This window comes from Poecilia latipinna, unplaced genomic scaffold (genome assembly GCF_001443285.1).
Source record: "Poecilia latipinna isolate Pla-1442-1.1 unplaced genomic scaffold, P_latipinna-1.0 Scaffold357, whole genome shotgun sequence".
In the NCBI taxonomy this organism is placed as follows: Eukaryota; Metazoa; Chordata; class Actinopteri; order Cyprinodontiformes; family Poeciliidae; genus Poecilia; species Poecilia latipinna.
In genome coordinates, this window is record NW_015112973.1 from 415,511 (window position 1) to 428,849 (window position 13,339).

Here is a 13,339-nt window from a genome sequence, read left to right on the forward strand (position 1 = left end):
TTTTTTTTTTTATATTTTTTGGGTAATTTTTAAAAAAAAAAAAAAAAAAAAAAAAAAAAAAAAAATCACTTTCAAGGAAATTATTGTTATTTTTGTGTCTAGATTTTTTTCAGTGGACATAAAAAATGTAAATTCCATCATTAATCCTTAATTTCTGAGAGATAGAAAACATCATTGCACAAATATTGATTGAAATGGTTAGCATTGGAGTTAATAATCAGATACAAAAATGTTTTAGAGGATTTTTTTGGTTTCTGACACGATAGCATGACTAAACACTCCCCGGGTCAAATTGACCCACGAACATTATTGCTGTACCTCAGAAACGAACATAACAGGAGGATTAAGTATTATAACAGCTTTAAAATGTCTTTCTTGCGTTCTTGCTGTGAAACGTCATAATTTTTAGAAATCAGGAGCAGAGGAGACGTCACACTGTGTGTGAGAGAGAGTGGTCAGTGTGAAACAGGGTTTTGCTACATTTAGCATATTTGCAATATGTGCATTAAATATTGCTCTCTGTATTTCTAACAAAATTATAATCTCTTACCTTAGATTTGGGGTTTCCACAATCCTACCAACATGTCAAAATCCTACATGTCCCACAAGCAGACTGAGGTTTACAGCCCAAAAAGATTAAGCAACACAACCTTGCTTTAGTATATTTAGTCTTCATGGTATCTCCTGAATCACTCAAGATCCATTTCACACTTCGGTGTTTTAATACACAAAAAAATCCAGGCATGAAACCACCAAAACTGCAGCAGTACGATATGATGGAGCAAAATGACCAGAACCTCCTGGTCTGGTTGTGTTGTGGTAGCCTGAATGCACAGAAGTTGCTGTTATATAAAACACTTTGAGAAAAAAAAAAAAAAAACATCTTCCTATACCATATGTGCTTCCTCTGGCTTCTTTTTTAAACACCCCACTGATCGTGGAAATAGATCACCTTGAGTTTTCTTCACTCAATAACAAACACGGGTGTGGTGCTTCCACTTATTGGGAAAATGTTGGATTTAAGTTTGTATGACAAGTTGAAAATTTCATATGTGAGCGTGTTATTATTATGTTATTATATCCTAATTGTATAGTTGTAATATCAAAACGGTCTAACGGTTCCCCTGCAGCGGCATCGGCCTGGCGCTGTGCGAGCGTCTCCTCTCACACGATACGGAGGGCCTGCATCTCTGCTTGGCCTGCAGGAACGTGCAGCGAGCTCAGGCGGCGCGCGCTGCCCTGCTCGCCTCTCACCCTGCAGCCCAGGTGGACCTGCTGCAGATGGACATCAGCAGCGTCTCCTCTGTTCTCAGGGCGGCACAGGAAGTCAAAGTCAGGTGGGAGGATGGACTTTTATTTTTTTTCCTGCTTAAAGCATTTTCAAAAAAAAAATTGCAGCACACTTTAGTTTACGTCTGCGCCTCAGAAAAGTACTTCAGGATTACATTTTAAAAAAAAATTATTATTATTATTTTGTTGTTTTCAGGTACAAATGGCTGGACTACCTCTACCTAAATGCCGGCATCATGCCAAACCCAGAATTTGACGCAAAGGCCTTTTTTAGAGGCCTCTTCTCCAGGTAAATAACTGATTTCAGTCACTCCAGACTTCAAAGTTCATATATTTGTAAGTAAGGATGTGTAAAAAAAAAAAAAAAATAATAATTAATTAATTAAATTCAATTAATAAAATATTAATGTGTATCAAGGCCTTTTACGGAACAAATTTATCTTTCAAAATTAATTAATAAAAACAATAACTGGTTGTTTTCAAGGCTTTCATCTCATTCATTTTGTCAAATTTGTGCTCACAGTAAGGCGATCACTATGTTTGCCACCGGTGAGGGGATTCTGACTCAGAAAGACGGTGTCACTCCTGACGGCTTGCAGCAAGTTTTTGCCACCAACCTCTTTGGTCACTTCCTTCTCGTAAGTCGCTGCTGCAGGGTGTTTTGACTCCTAAATGATAAAAAAAAAATGGTTTGCTTTCAGCAAGTCTCTGGTTTTCTGCAGGCAGCCTGTGTGTCCTTGATGGAAACAAGCAAGGCTGACACCGAATCCGTTTGTCACTTAGCAACTGTCCTCATTAAAAATTAACAGCACATTGAGAGCCTAAGGTCACGGCAGACATTATTCAGCTCAATTTGCTTCTGCAGGGAAATTTATGATTGTGTTAAGTTGCCATCAGTGAGTGAGTTTTGCGAGGTTCATGGTTGGATGTCAAAGAGTCACTGGTGCTATTGGTGCAGTGTAAGATATGTTTTTTACCCTGTAAGGCTGAACTAATCAAAGACAAAGCTGAAATCAGAGTTTTTCGGGATGATTCTAATTTACGGTTTTCTTTAATCGTTTTTAGCGATTGCTAGTTTTAATAGCTAACAGTGTTCTTTGATGGAGGTAGCTTTTTTTTTATTTTTATTTCTGTGCATGCACTAAAGCATGTATCCCTAATATTTATCCAGTGTTTATTAAACTCAGAAAAGTGCAACTTCATGCTTTTGGTTCATAAAAATAAATTTCAGTTCCTAGTTTGGATAGAAATAACACGATTCTGAAGTTTTGGGGATGCACATCCAGAGCTGATTCTTTTGTTTTGACCCAGATTAGGGAACTGGAGCCGGTTCTGTGCCAAGAAGGACGAACCTCGCAGCTGGTTTGGACCTCCTCCAGTAACGCTAACCGTTCCGCCTTCAGTCTCGAAGACATTCAGCACCGGAGAGGAACTCAGCCTTACAGCTCCTCCAAATACGCCACAGACCTGCTCAGCCTGTCTCTCAATCAGCACTACAACAAGCAGGTTGGAAAATAAAAAAAAAGAAACACATTTAATGTCACTTAACGCTAAAACAAAATTAAACAATGCGGGTCTTTGCTTTAGGGTTTGTACTCGTCTGTCGTCTGTCCTGGATTTGTGATGACAAATCTGACCTTTGGCATTCTCCCGTCGTTTCCGGCCTTTCTGTGGACACTGCTCATGCCTGTCTTTTGGCTGGTGGGTTCAGCTTCATGAAACGTGACGACAACACGAAAAACATCCATGATTTTTTTTTTTTTTTTTTTTATTCTGTAATGACAAACATTTCCTTCTCCTGCCAACAGATCAGGGTGTTCACCAACACTTTTACCCTGACACCTTATAATGGATCTGAAGCTTTGGTGGGTAAAACAAAAATGTTATCATTTAAAAAAAAAAACAGCTCTGCGTAAATTCACGTTCTGATTTCTACCCTTCTTGGCAGCTTTGGCTATTTAGGCAAAAGCCTGAATCTCTGGACCCTTATGCTAAATACCACAGCTTAACATCAGGGCTTGGAAACAACTACACCCAGCCACACAAGGTGCAGCAAGTAACTGTAGATGTTTTTTTGTTGTTTTTTTTGTGTTTTTTTTTATGTGAATTATGTTAAAAACAGCTAAATGTTATGTGGTGTTTTCCCATTTGCAGATGGACATTACTTTTGAGACATCAGAGTCATTATACAGCAAATTACTTCAACTTGAAAGTGACATGAGGAAGAAAGTGGCAGAAACACAACCTGGAGGCCCCTCGCTGAAGACCTGAAGGACCTGAATGATAGCATCTTCTTTCCTTCAGTGTGGAATTTTTTATTTTATTTTTCCCAACCAGCAGCTTGCAGGAAAATTCACACCCACTGAACTTATCTGCCTTTTCTATGTAACCTCAAACTTTAATGTATATTTTATTAGGATTTTATTTTATACAAAAGCGTTAGATAATTGTGAAGTGGATGGGAAAGGATCTATGGTTATCGAAACAACTCAGAAATGTGGCTAACAATTCTATTTAGCCACTCTAGGTTGATAACTTTGCTGCAATTTGCTCCTGCCTGCAGGTATTTTTTTGGGGGGTACGTCTGTGCTTCCATTTTTACTCACTCTGTTTTGTAAAATAGCTCAACCTCAGGCATATATTCAAGAAAACTCATCTAGTTGGTCATAAATTGAATGAAAATTATTCATCCCAAAACATTTTAGTGTAGCTTTTGCTGTATATCAAGCAGGAAGGTGGGGCGTTGTCCAGCTGGCAGGTGAACTTCCAGCTCTCTCTTGCATCTAAAAGGTTTTCTTTATATTCAAATTCTCCAGTCAACTTTGGACTCTAAATACTTAGGACATGGCTTTGAGAGGCAATGGCTTGTACTGGATTTTATTTAGGGGCAGAAGAGTAAACTGAGGTGAATGCTAATACCTGCCATCCTGTTAATACCATGAATCATCCCCACTTTACAATGTTAGTCTAAATCCCAACATTAAAGTTTTGTGGTTCGAAATTGACCAAATGTGAAAATGCTCACGGGTTATGAATAACTACTTCAGCAAGGCACTGCATGAAGTTGATTAATTCCCCTTCATTTAGAAACGTGTGTGTGGGACTTAGCAGCAGAATGGGTGTTTTCAAATAAGAAGCTCTATTCTATTTCATTCTGGGTCAGGTGTGATGTAGCAGCAAGGTCATGCATTTTCTGTTAACTGCTGGAGGGGGAAAGAAAAGGCGCAATGCATCTACTTAAATATGGAGCAAATTATAAGAAAACAATAACATAAGAATATTACCGATTTTCTAAGATGTTGGCGTCCAGTCATCACATTGCAATCCAGGAGGGACTGTTTGTAATCTGGTTATCAATCCCCAAATTATCCAGACAAAACGCAGCGCTGTCCGACAGCAGACTTTCATCGTCATCATCATCATCATCATCGTCATCATCATCATCTTCCCAGAAGTTGACATATGTGCTCTGTGTGAGCGTCTCCGCGGTGTACGGCGGCGCGGCCACTTGCAGAAGCCCGGCGGCGCACCTGACGTTCCGCTGTGGAGAACCTGGTGCGCACATCCAGCGGCGCTCTCTCGGCTCCCCGGCTTGGTTTCCAGCGGCGCACTCTTCCTCCTCCGCTTCGCTCACTTTGGGGTTGCAAAAAGCCCACACCATTCCGCAGAAGTAGATGAAAAATGTGCCCATGACCATGACCATGAGCGCATAGGACTCTATCATGGCTTTAGTAACTGGAGACGTCATTTTTCTTCATGGAGAGCAGGAGCATTGATTGTGCTCAGAAGCGGCTGAGCGGGTCATCATCATCATCGTGATCATGAATAAAGGGGGCCGGCCTTATAAACAAGAGAAGATCTGCTTTCAAAGTAAACTATTACAAGTAACGCTTCTTTTTATTATTATTGTAATGTAGAAACTGAGGGAAAACATAAATAAACTATTACTGAATAGGCCCACCAATTTTTTGAAGTGAATACTTTTGTTCAGTGAAGAAATATTCGCAGGGTTGTAAATCCTCTTACTTCATTGTATGACTTTATGTGACATGGAGGCCAGTTTCACACAGCCACTGATCAATACTGGAAAGACAAGAGAGCATCCCATTCAAGTGTCGATCTTAAAATGGAGACATGGGGAAGCTGCCTTCATGTTGATCAAACCTACAATCAGAGTAATAATTAAAAAGTTTTAAATTGTCTTCACAACGGGGAAAGGTGGTCATAATGGAGGTTTCTACAGAGAAGAGCAGAAAAGATGGACATATTTTGTTACTGCTTGTTTGCATAAAGGGAACCAGTTGTTTGAAAGCAATGCAAGAAAAGTATTTTCTGTCATACCATCACAAATTTAAACGTGTGGCGTTTGTTCATCTGAGACTTTGACTAGAACCTTGTGCTTTGGTCAGATGAAACTATAAGATTTAACTTTTTGACCACAATCACTCCAGATGGTTTTACTGTACAGTGGGGATCTTGGGATGCTGTGGGCCTGGTAGGTCATCACTGGGTCCTTTAGTAGAATTATTAACCAAACATATGGGCAAAATCAACATAATTTACTCACTAGACCACCTTACCAGATCTTAATCCAGTAGAAAAGCTTAACCTCTTAAAATAAATAAATGACTGAATATTTTGACAAATTTTTATGATGGGGAAAAACGTGTAGTAAAGTCTATTAAAAAAAAACCTGGAGTTTAATTAATCTATGCACAAGACAGTCATGTGATTGTAAAAAAAAAGTGTGCATTTCTTAAATTGTGGAAAATGTTTTGTTGAGCTTCTTTCATTACTCCAGATGCACTTCACTGGCATGCTGCATAAGCCTAAGATTTTCTCTCAACGGAACTCTCCAATTATGTGTTTCAACCACATATTTTTTTTTCTTTGAACCAATTAAATTTTTTCCTCAAGACTCAATTGAGAGTAAACATATTCTATAAAATAAGCAAAGTAAAGCTCCTATCCACACCAATAAAAAAATGTGACGACAGTGAAGAAATACACATTTCTGCAAGTAAAAAAGTTAGTGATTCTGTAATTGCCAAATATAAACGTGCACAGCTGTAGATTAAAAATTACTGCCAAAAGCAAGGGCGTAGCCAAACAAGAGTGAAATAATTTTAACCTGCAGCATAGTTTAAACATCTAGATATTAGTGTGTAGACGTGTTTCTGGGGTAATTTCTTGTGAACGTAATAAATAATTAGGCCCAACTAATTTCCTGTCCTTTTAAAAAACAAATTAACCCTAATATTAAGATATTTCTTCCTCTGTGGTCTTCAATTATATTAAAGAACTAGTAGGTTATCTTGCTAATGTAAGTTTTAAAATTGACAAACTGCGGAGTAAAGCACTCCTGACAACTAAATAGTTTTTCCTAAAAGTCAAAACAACAACAGAGTGCAGACCGGGGCGACCATGCTTTCCTTTGCAAAGCATTCAAAGAATTTGCATTGTGGGTAATTGAGTTTTTCTTTCATCTACTCCCTAGCTGCTATCATGGCTACGGGTTTCCACGGAAACTACACAACCCACCCGCGCAAACCCCGAGGTCCCGGATGTCTACCGTGCCGGAAGAGAAGAAGGTCCTTTCCCAGCCATCTTGTGGCTTCATCTAGCGAAGTGCTCGCACCAAGCCTCGTAGAATCGGAGGAAAATCCTGCTGAAGGGGCGCCATCATGCCCGGACAAATGCAAGAAGGTTTTGGCTGTGCCATAACCAATCGGTTCGACCAGTTATTTGACGACGAGTCGGATCCGTTCGAGCTGCTGAAGCAAGCCGAAGTTAAGAAGAAGAAGGAGGCTGCAGCTCCTGGTGCCGCCAAGACTGCTGCGCAGGCTGCCAAGCAGCCCAAGAAGGAGTCCCAAAAAGACAGAAAGATCCCGCTGGCTGATAAGAAGGAGGAAACCCAGGCTCCAGTTCCACTTAAGAAAGATGGTAATATTTAATGCACGTTTTGGGCTCCCAATTAGTCAAAAGAGCAGCCTAGAAATTTAAGCTAACAGGCTAAGTTGCTCGGTTACCAGCTAGCCGTTATAACCGGGCTCAGTGACATGAGGTCGGCTTAACTCGCTATTTTAGTGCCTTAAGATGAGTGACATTTGCAGGAACAACGACTTTTACCCAAACTTAATTTACGACTGGAGACTCGAGGTTGCTGCGATACAAAGATAAACAGTTTGCGGCCCAGCTAGTTTTAGCTTTACACCCCCTAAAGGGCCTGGTTGAACAGAGAGCCTAACTAACAGCATGCTTCAGTTAAATCGTTAGCTCTGCTCAGGAGCCACTCGAAGCCAAACTACTTGTTGCTGCATATATCGGGAATCATTTAAAAATCGAACTATTATTGGTTAAAGCGAAAAAATAATCTCCGGAACATGTGAGAGGACGGTAACACGTGTAGAGAAGATAGGTGTGAGCTTCAGTTTGGGTTTTTGTTTTGGCGGATTTCTCTGCTGACATGCGGAGCTGTCCGCTCCTGCGGAGCTGAACCTCGTGGTTGTAGGGCGTGTTAACGCACAACCTCCACACTCTTACTTCCTACTGGCGCACAATAAACACTCCGCACGCGGTCGATTTGCAACAAATCGCATACTCTACACGATTAATCGTTTTTGTGTCAGCCGATTTTTGCCCTGCGCTCAAAGTAAGTCGTGACTTTTAGGTGAAAAGGCGCTGGCTGCAAAGCGTAGACTGAATCAGATTAGAATTTTTTTTATGCGTAATTGAGGTTTCATCACATCAAGCTGACAAGTAGGATCATATTTATCTGCCTGAGAGAGAGGATGAGACAGGTGCATTGATGGTGGTTCCACCAGCTGCTGCTGCTGCGGTGTAGTGAGCGGATCTATTTCTGGATCAGGCGATTTAGTCAATGGGAGGGACTTGTGTTACACTGGGCTGGTGGCTCTGACTCAAGTAGGGAAAAAAAAAAACTGGGTCACCAGTAATCCCAGTAGATCTGGCAAGGTAACTTTATCACAAATTGAAAGCAAATTATGAAACTCACATTAGGGCTGAGAAATAACCTTTCAGAGAAATCCTGAATCACTAACTTGCCAACAACCCCACCCACCCCCACGTTAATTGCAATTATTTGCTCCACTTGTGCAGAACAATGTTGTTTCTTTTTCTTGTCTCCTGACTCAACGTTTGGTGTGGATACGGCGATGCTGCAGGTCATCTAATCACTTTTTATTTTGTATTTTTTATTATTATTTAAATTCCTAGGTGCTGGCATGAAGAGAATGGGCAGAAAACCAGAGGGCGAAGGCTCCAGACCTCAGGGCGGACAGGGAGACGGACGGCCACCCGCAGACAGACGACCCGTGGACAGGCGGCCGCCCCGCCGCTTCGAGCGGCCTGCCGGCGAAACCGCAGAGAAACCCGAGGGTGGCGAGTTCTCCGTGGAGAAGTGAGTCTGGACTGATAACATACCAGCATGAACCATAACTAGAGGGAGTCCAAAAACTGATGCTTCAGTTACAGTATTTTCTTTATTTCTTTTCAGCTAATTACATAAAAGTTTTATTAGTTATCTTTATTCTTAAAAATAGCATAATAGTCATAGACATAAGTAACATTTTCAGTTTGAAATGGTGCTTATTAAATCCTACCCCAGTTGTCTCACCTAAATATGTCCAATGTTATGCATATTTACACAACTGTTGTTTTAAAATGCATGCTATATATTTATATATTTTGAAAAGCCCAATAAATCAGAACTTCACGTCACTGTGTCTGAAATTCATAAAATAGATGATCAGATTGTAGACCATTAGTTTGTTTTCTTTTTACCCTTTTTAATAACTGCATCAAAACTACAAACTCCATCTATAAATGTGACATTTTAAAGTTTATTACAGATCAGAAGAAGGTTAGGGAAATGTGCTCTGATGCATATAAATAAATAAACAAATGGGTTTAATCTTGTAGTTCTTAGATTTTCTGTTGGTTTTATAACTACAGCTTCTCACAAGGAACTGGTTTTATCTCTCTTAGAAAAAAAAATAATCTTCAAATCAGATCTTAGTAAAAACCAAAACATATCAGTGAGGAAAAGCTTAGTTTCTTCTATGCTTTTTTTGTTTTTGTTTGCTGAAAGTAGTAAAGACATGAAAAAGAGCTTATTTAGCATTTAGCTGCTGAATTATGAAGCAGATGAACTGCTGGATATTTTATTAAAGACTGCAGGAGCAGGTGTTGGAGTCCAACATAATTTATCATTTAAAGTTGTTCCTGTCGAGATAAGACAGTGAAAGACATGAACATTTAGAAAACTTAGATCCGTAGCAGATAAGAAGCAAAATGTTATTTCCACAAAACTAAATATTGAAGGCAAGTTTAAATACAAATCTCCATAATTACTTGCTTTCTCTTCAAATTGTTGACTGTGTTTTTTTCCCTCCTCCTCAGGCCCGTTGGTGATAGGCCAATGAGGGGTCGTGGCGGCGGCAGGGGAGGTCGCGGCGGAAGAGGCCGCGGCATGGGCCGCAGCGACGGATTCGACTCCAGAGGAAAACGGGAATTCGACAGACACAGTGGCAGCGACCGATCGTAAGTGTTCCTTTGACTCCCCTCATGGTCTGAATGAAACCCAAATCATTTGTGCTCAAGATGTTTGCGCTCATGTTGCGCGTGTGTCTTTATCACGATTGATGTTTCGGGGGGGATTTCTTTCCCTCTCCAGTAGTCTGAAAGGTGAGGACAAGCGTGGTGGGAGTGGATCTCACAACTGGGGCACAGTTAAAGATGAACTAAAGTGAGTGCTTTCAAAAGACGGATACAAAAACTTTACGTGTTTCTAGTTTCTAAGGAAGCCGGAGCCGTAACAATGCAGGACATTGAGTTTTTTCTCCCGTTTTCTCCGCAGTGAGCTTGACCAGTCTAACGTCACCGAGGAGAACCCAGAGGGAGAGGAGCATCCACCCGCCGACTCTGAGAACAAGTTAGTTGTTGTTCCGATGAAGGAAGACAACGTGGAACGAAAGACACCGATGCTAAACATGTCGACGCTAAACATGCCCATGCTAACATTGCTTTGTGTTTGTGTGTGTTGAAGGGAGAATGAGGTTGAAGAACAGAAGGAAGAAGGGCCTAAGGAGATGACTCTGGACGAATGGAAGGCCATGCAGGACAAAGAGCGGGCCAAGGTCGAGTTCAACATCCGCAAGGCCAACGAGGGCGCTGACTGGAACAAAGGATTTGTGCTGCACAAGTCCAAGGCCGAGGTGAGGCGTTTCCCACAGCTCCTAAAGCCCCACCTCACATTTTAACAGAGGCAAATACTGTTTGTGTTTCTGAAGTCGTTATAAGGATCCTGGCTCGACTTGAAAACTAAACTGCAAACATGATCCAATTAATTTTACTTGAAACTAAATGCAATGCTGCTGATTAGCGCTGTAGTTAGGTTATGTGTACTATTTATTTTTAGCTTAATGGTCAATAAATGTAATAGTTTTTATGAAACATTCATAGTATGAACAAGATTATTTCTATTCACTATTCTGTTATGACACTAAGACAAGTAAACAAGCTGACATTAGATGGTTTATTGCTACAAAACAGATGAGAGGAGGTGAAATTGGGCTTCAGGAAAATCTTGAAATGCCAAAGTGTTTAGCAGGAAGAAGAGTTCATTGTCGGTTTGGGTGACAGGAACGTAGTTTTATCACAATATTTCGTGGTAATATGATAACGGTAAAAATGACCATAAGAAATATTACTTCTCTTTTAGGTAACTGTGACAGCAATCATATCCTCACAAGCACAAATAATGTTCTTGAATTTGTGATGCCTCTTCCCTAGGACACCAGTCACATAAAGAAGTGTGATTTGTATCACTAAACTGCACACAGTAATGACATTTAATCATAATTTCTAATTTATTGATATTTATCAGTACTTTAATTTAACAAACTGTGGAAAAAATGGTAAAACTAGCAGCCCTGACAATACAGACAGTTTTGGGGAGTTTTAAACATCAATTGAAATTTATGACAATAAATCAGATTTCTGATCATACTAAGAAATTTGTCATGATAAATAATACAATAAATATGCTTCCCTAATGTGCCGTCGCTGTGCATATTAGACTAGCTGTCAAATGTCTCTAACATTTTAGTACACGCTTATGTTTTTCTGATGTGATTATATTCTGAACTTCTCTTAAAGCAGGACAAGAAAGGTGACCTGACTGAGCTTGACATCGATGATTCCAAGGTAAAATGTTACCCGTTGCATGCAGCAGCTCAATCTAAACTTGTGTGCAGGCGGGGTTAGGACTGCGAGAGCGCGCTTCTAATTAATAAAACCCTCTTCGTTTTTTTCTGTAATTCAGGGCGACGAGGAGCACCACTTCCGGAAACCAGCAAACGACATCACGTCCCAGCTGGAGATAAACTTCGGAGACCTTGGCCGTCCTGGCCGCGGGCGCGGAGGACCCCGCGGCGGCCGGGGAGGCCGCGGGCGCGGAGGGGAACGCGGCGAGCGTGGTGAGCGTGGCGAGCCCACCAGGCCGGCACGCGGAGGAAGGACTGACAGGGTAAATAATCCAGAGCAATGCTGCTGCTTGTTAGCCGTTTAGCAAATTCCCATCCTAACCGTGTCTTCCGTTCGCTCTCGCTTGCAGTCATCTACGTCTGTGCCGAACGTGGACGACCCAGAGGCCTTCCCAGCCCTGGCTTAAGCTGCGGCTGTTAAAACCCCTCAGGCCTTCAGGAGCCTCCTGAGCACCTCCACTACGAGGCTTGCATGTTCCTGGATCCTTCAGCAAAGTCAAATGATGGCGAAGACTGTCATAGCTATGACACTCTGTGAGGACTGAGTTTTATTCAATAAAAACAAAACAAAGATGGAAAAAAAAACAAAAAGAAATTAACAAAAAAAAAACACATAAAAACAAAAGGACTTCTTGCTACTCTGGAGCAACTTATTGGTAGAGGTTTTGTACTTTGAAACAAAGTAGCAGGGATGTTTTCATACAGTATTTTTTTCAGAGGTTATGCATCGTCCATTAATAAAGTTTTGTAATTGCTGCTTGAAAATATGCATTTTGAAATGTAAGCATAAGGATATATTTTGGCGTGGTGAGTGCTGTTGCTTGTTTGCTTTAAAGCGGGCGCCGCCGGAGCTCCATCACGAGCTCCGCCTCACCTGGCCGATTTCAGAAGTTACAGCTCCACTCATTGAGATTTATGGGTTTATTCCCCCCCCCCCCATTCCTTTAGCACTGAGATATTGTTTTATATTTTATAGAGGAGGTCTATTCTTGTATGATCTTCAGCCTGTAAATCAACTATTTTCATAAATTCTTTCAGAGACTGTATTTCACATGGTGCACATAAAAAGGAAAAGAGAAAAGAAAAAACACTGGTATTTGAAAGAGATGCTGCCTACATTGGAAATGTATGTGGAAAGGCACGCAATCTGGACTTTTCATTTTATTTTTTACTGAAATGTTCTTAAAAGCTAGTCTTTTTTTTTGTGGAACACATTGGAAACGCGTCCCAAATTTAAATCCCAGTTCAGTTCAATTGGAGAAAAAAAAAAAAAAAAAAAGCTGTGTCCATGCGTTTCGGATTTGCTCGTATCGGAAGGATAATCTTCAGACGTCTCTTCCTCCCACGCTCATTTAATCTTAGGTCATCATCAGCCACGTGCAAATCAGTCGCTGCCTTCCTCTTAGTTCTGAGTGACGAGGAGAGGCGTTTCTTTCGTTTCCTCCCCAACAGCTGAGACGCGACCGGAGACCGCTGGAAAAGCTCCGACCCTTTGTCGTTTACACACTCCGCTCAGCGTTATAAGCTCTGCTCGGCCTCGGGTTTCTTTCGGTCTGCGCTGAATGTTTTTCCTCTGCTGTTGACTTGCTCTGTAGTTTCCACGATGGCGCCACTGCATAATTGCTCTGAATGAAATACAGTTGTCCATAGTGTGGAACAACTGAATTGCTCTACAAATGTGTGAATTCCAGCCCTGCTATTAGACCTCTGTCGGTAAATAAAGGTGGTCAACAAAAAGCTCTTGTCCTGTCGTCGTCGGGGGT

General features: G+C 41.0%; 2 protein-coding genes across 7 annotated transcripts in view; both read left to right on the top strand.

Moving 5' to 3' along the window:
* The window catches only part of hsd17b7 (hydroxysteroid (17-beta) dehydrogenase 7), an 8,226-nt gene extending 3,921 nt beyond the window's left edge, over positions 1 to 4,305 (top strand). The window contains exons 2-9 of one of the 2 annotated variants that reach the window (XM_015036112.1): positions 1,131 to 1,337; positions 1,487 to 1,579; positions 1,814 to 1,928; positions 2,602 to 2,796; positions 2,878 to 2,991; positions 3,099 to 3,155; positions 3,239 to 3,337; positions 3,445 to 4,305. In XM_015036112.1, the coding sequence (XP_014891598.1) occupies positions 1,131 to 1,337; positions 1,487 to 1,579; positions 1,814 to 1,928; positions 2,602 to 2,796; positions 2,878 to 2,991; positions 3,099 to 3,155; positions 3,239 to 3,337; positions 3,445 to 3,561 (997 nt within the window). In that variant the 3' untranslated portion in view covers positions 3,562 to 4,305. Of the gene's footprint in view, positions 1 to 1,130; positions 1,338 to 1,486; positions 1,580 to 1,813; positions 1,929 to 2,601; positions 2,797 to 2,877; positions 3,013 to 3,098; positions 3,156 to 3,238; positions 3,338 to 3,444 lie in introns of those variants that run through there. The other variant, XR_001425428.1, reaches the window with a different exon arrangement.
* Positions 4,306 to 6,851: 2,546 nt separating this feature from the next.
* On the top strand, positions 6,852 to 12,186 carry serbp1a (SERPINE1 mRNA binding protein 1a). Of its 5 annotated transcripts, none has more exons than XM_015036114.1 (9): positions 6,852 to 7,233; positions 8,527 to 8,710; positions 9,712 to 9,852; positions 9,986 to 10,057; positions 10,169 to 10,243; positions 10,355 to 10,526; positions 11,470 to 11,517; positions 11,636 to 11,839; positions 11,927 to 12,186. In XM_015036114.1, exons 1-9 carry the CDS (start codon positions 6,975 to 6,977, stop codon positions 11,981 to 11,983), a joined length of 1,212 nt encoding a protein of 403 aa, XP_014891600.1. In that variant the 5' UTR covers positions 6,852 to 6,974; the 3' UTR covers positions 11,984 to 12,186. The 5 variants fall into 5 exon arrangements, with proteins under 5 accessions (XP_014891600.1, XP_014891602.1, XP_014891603.1 ...); XM_015036116.1 differs by having other exon boundaries at positions 11,473 to 11,517; XM_015036117.1 differs by having other exon boundaries at positions 9,989 to 10,057.
* Positions 12,187 to 13,339: the final 1,153 nt, after the last annotated feature.

Bases quoted from the DNA above. Each gene is read 5' to 3' on its own strand.
- serbp1a (XM_015036114.1), top strand. From the start codon at position 6,975: ATGCCCGGACAAATGCAAGAAGGTTTTGGCTGTGCCATAACCAATCGG. The intron at 10,244-10,354 runs GTTAGTTGTTGT...TTGTGTGTGTTG, and splicing joins CCCGCCGACTCTGAGAACAA to AAGGGAGAATGAGGTTGAAG. The intron at 11,840-11,926 runs GTAAATAATCCA...TCTCGCTTGCAG, and splicing joins GCGGAGGAAGGACTGACAGG to TCATCTACGTCTGTGCCGAA.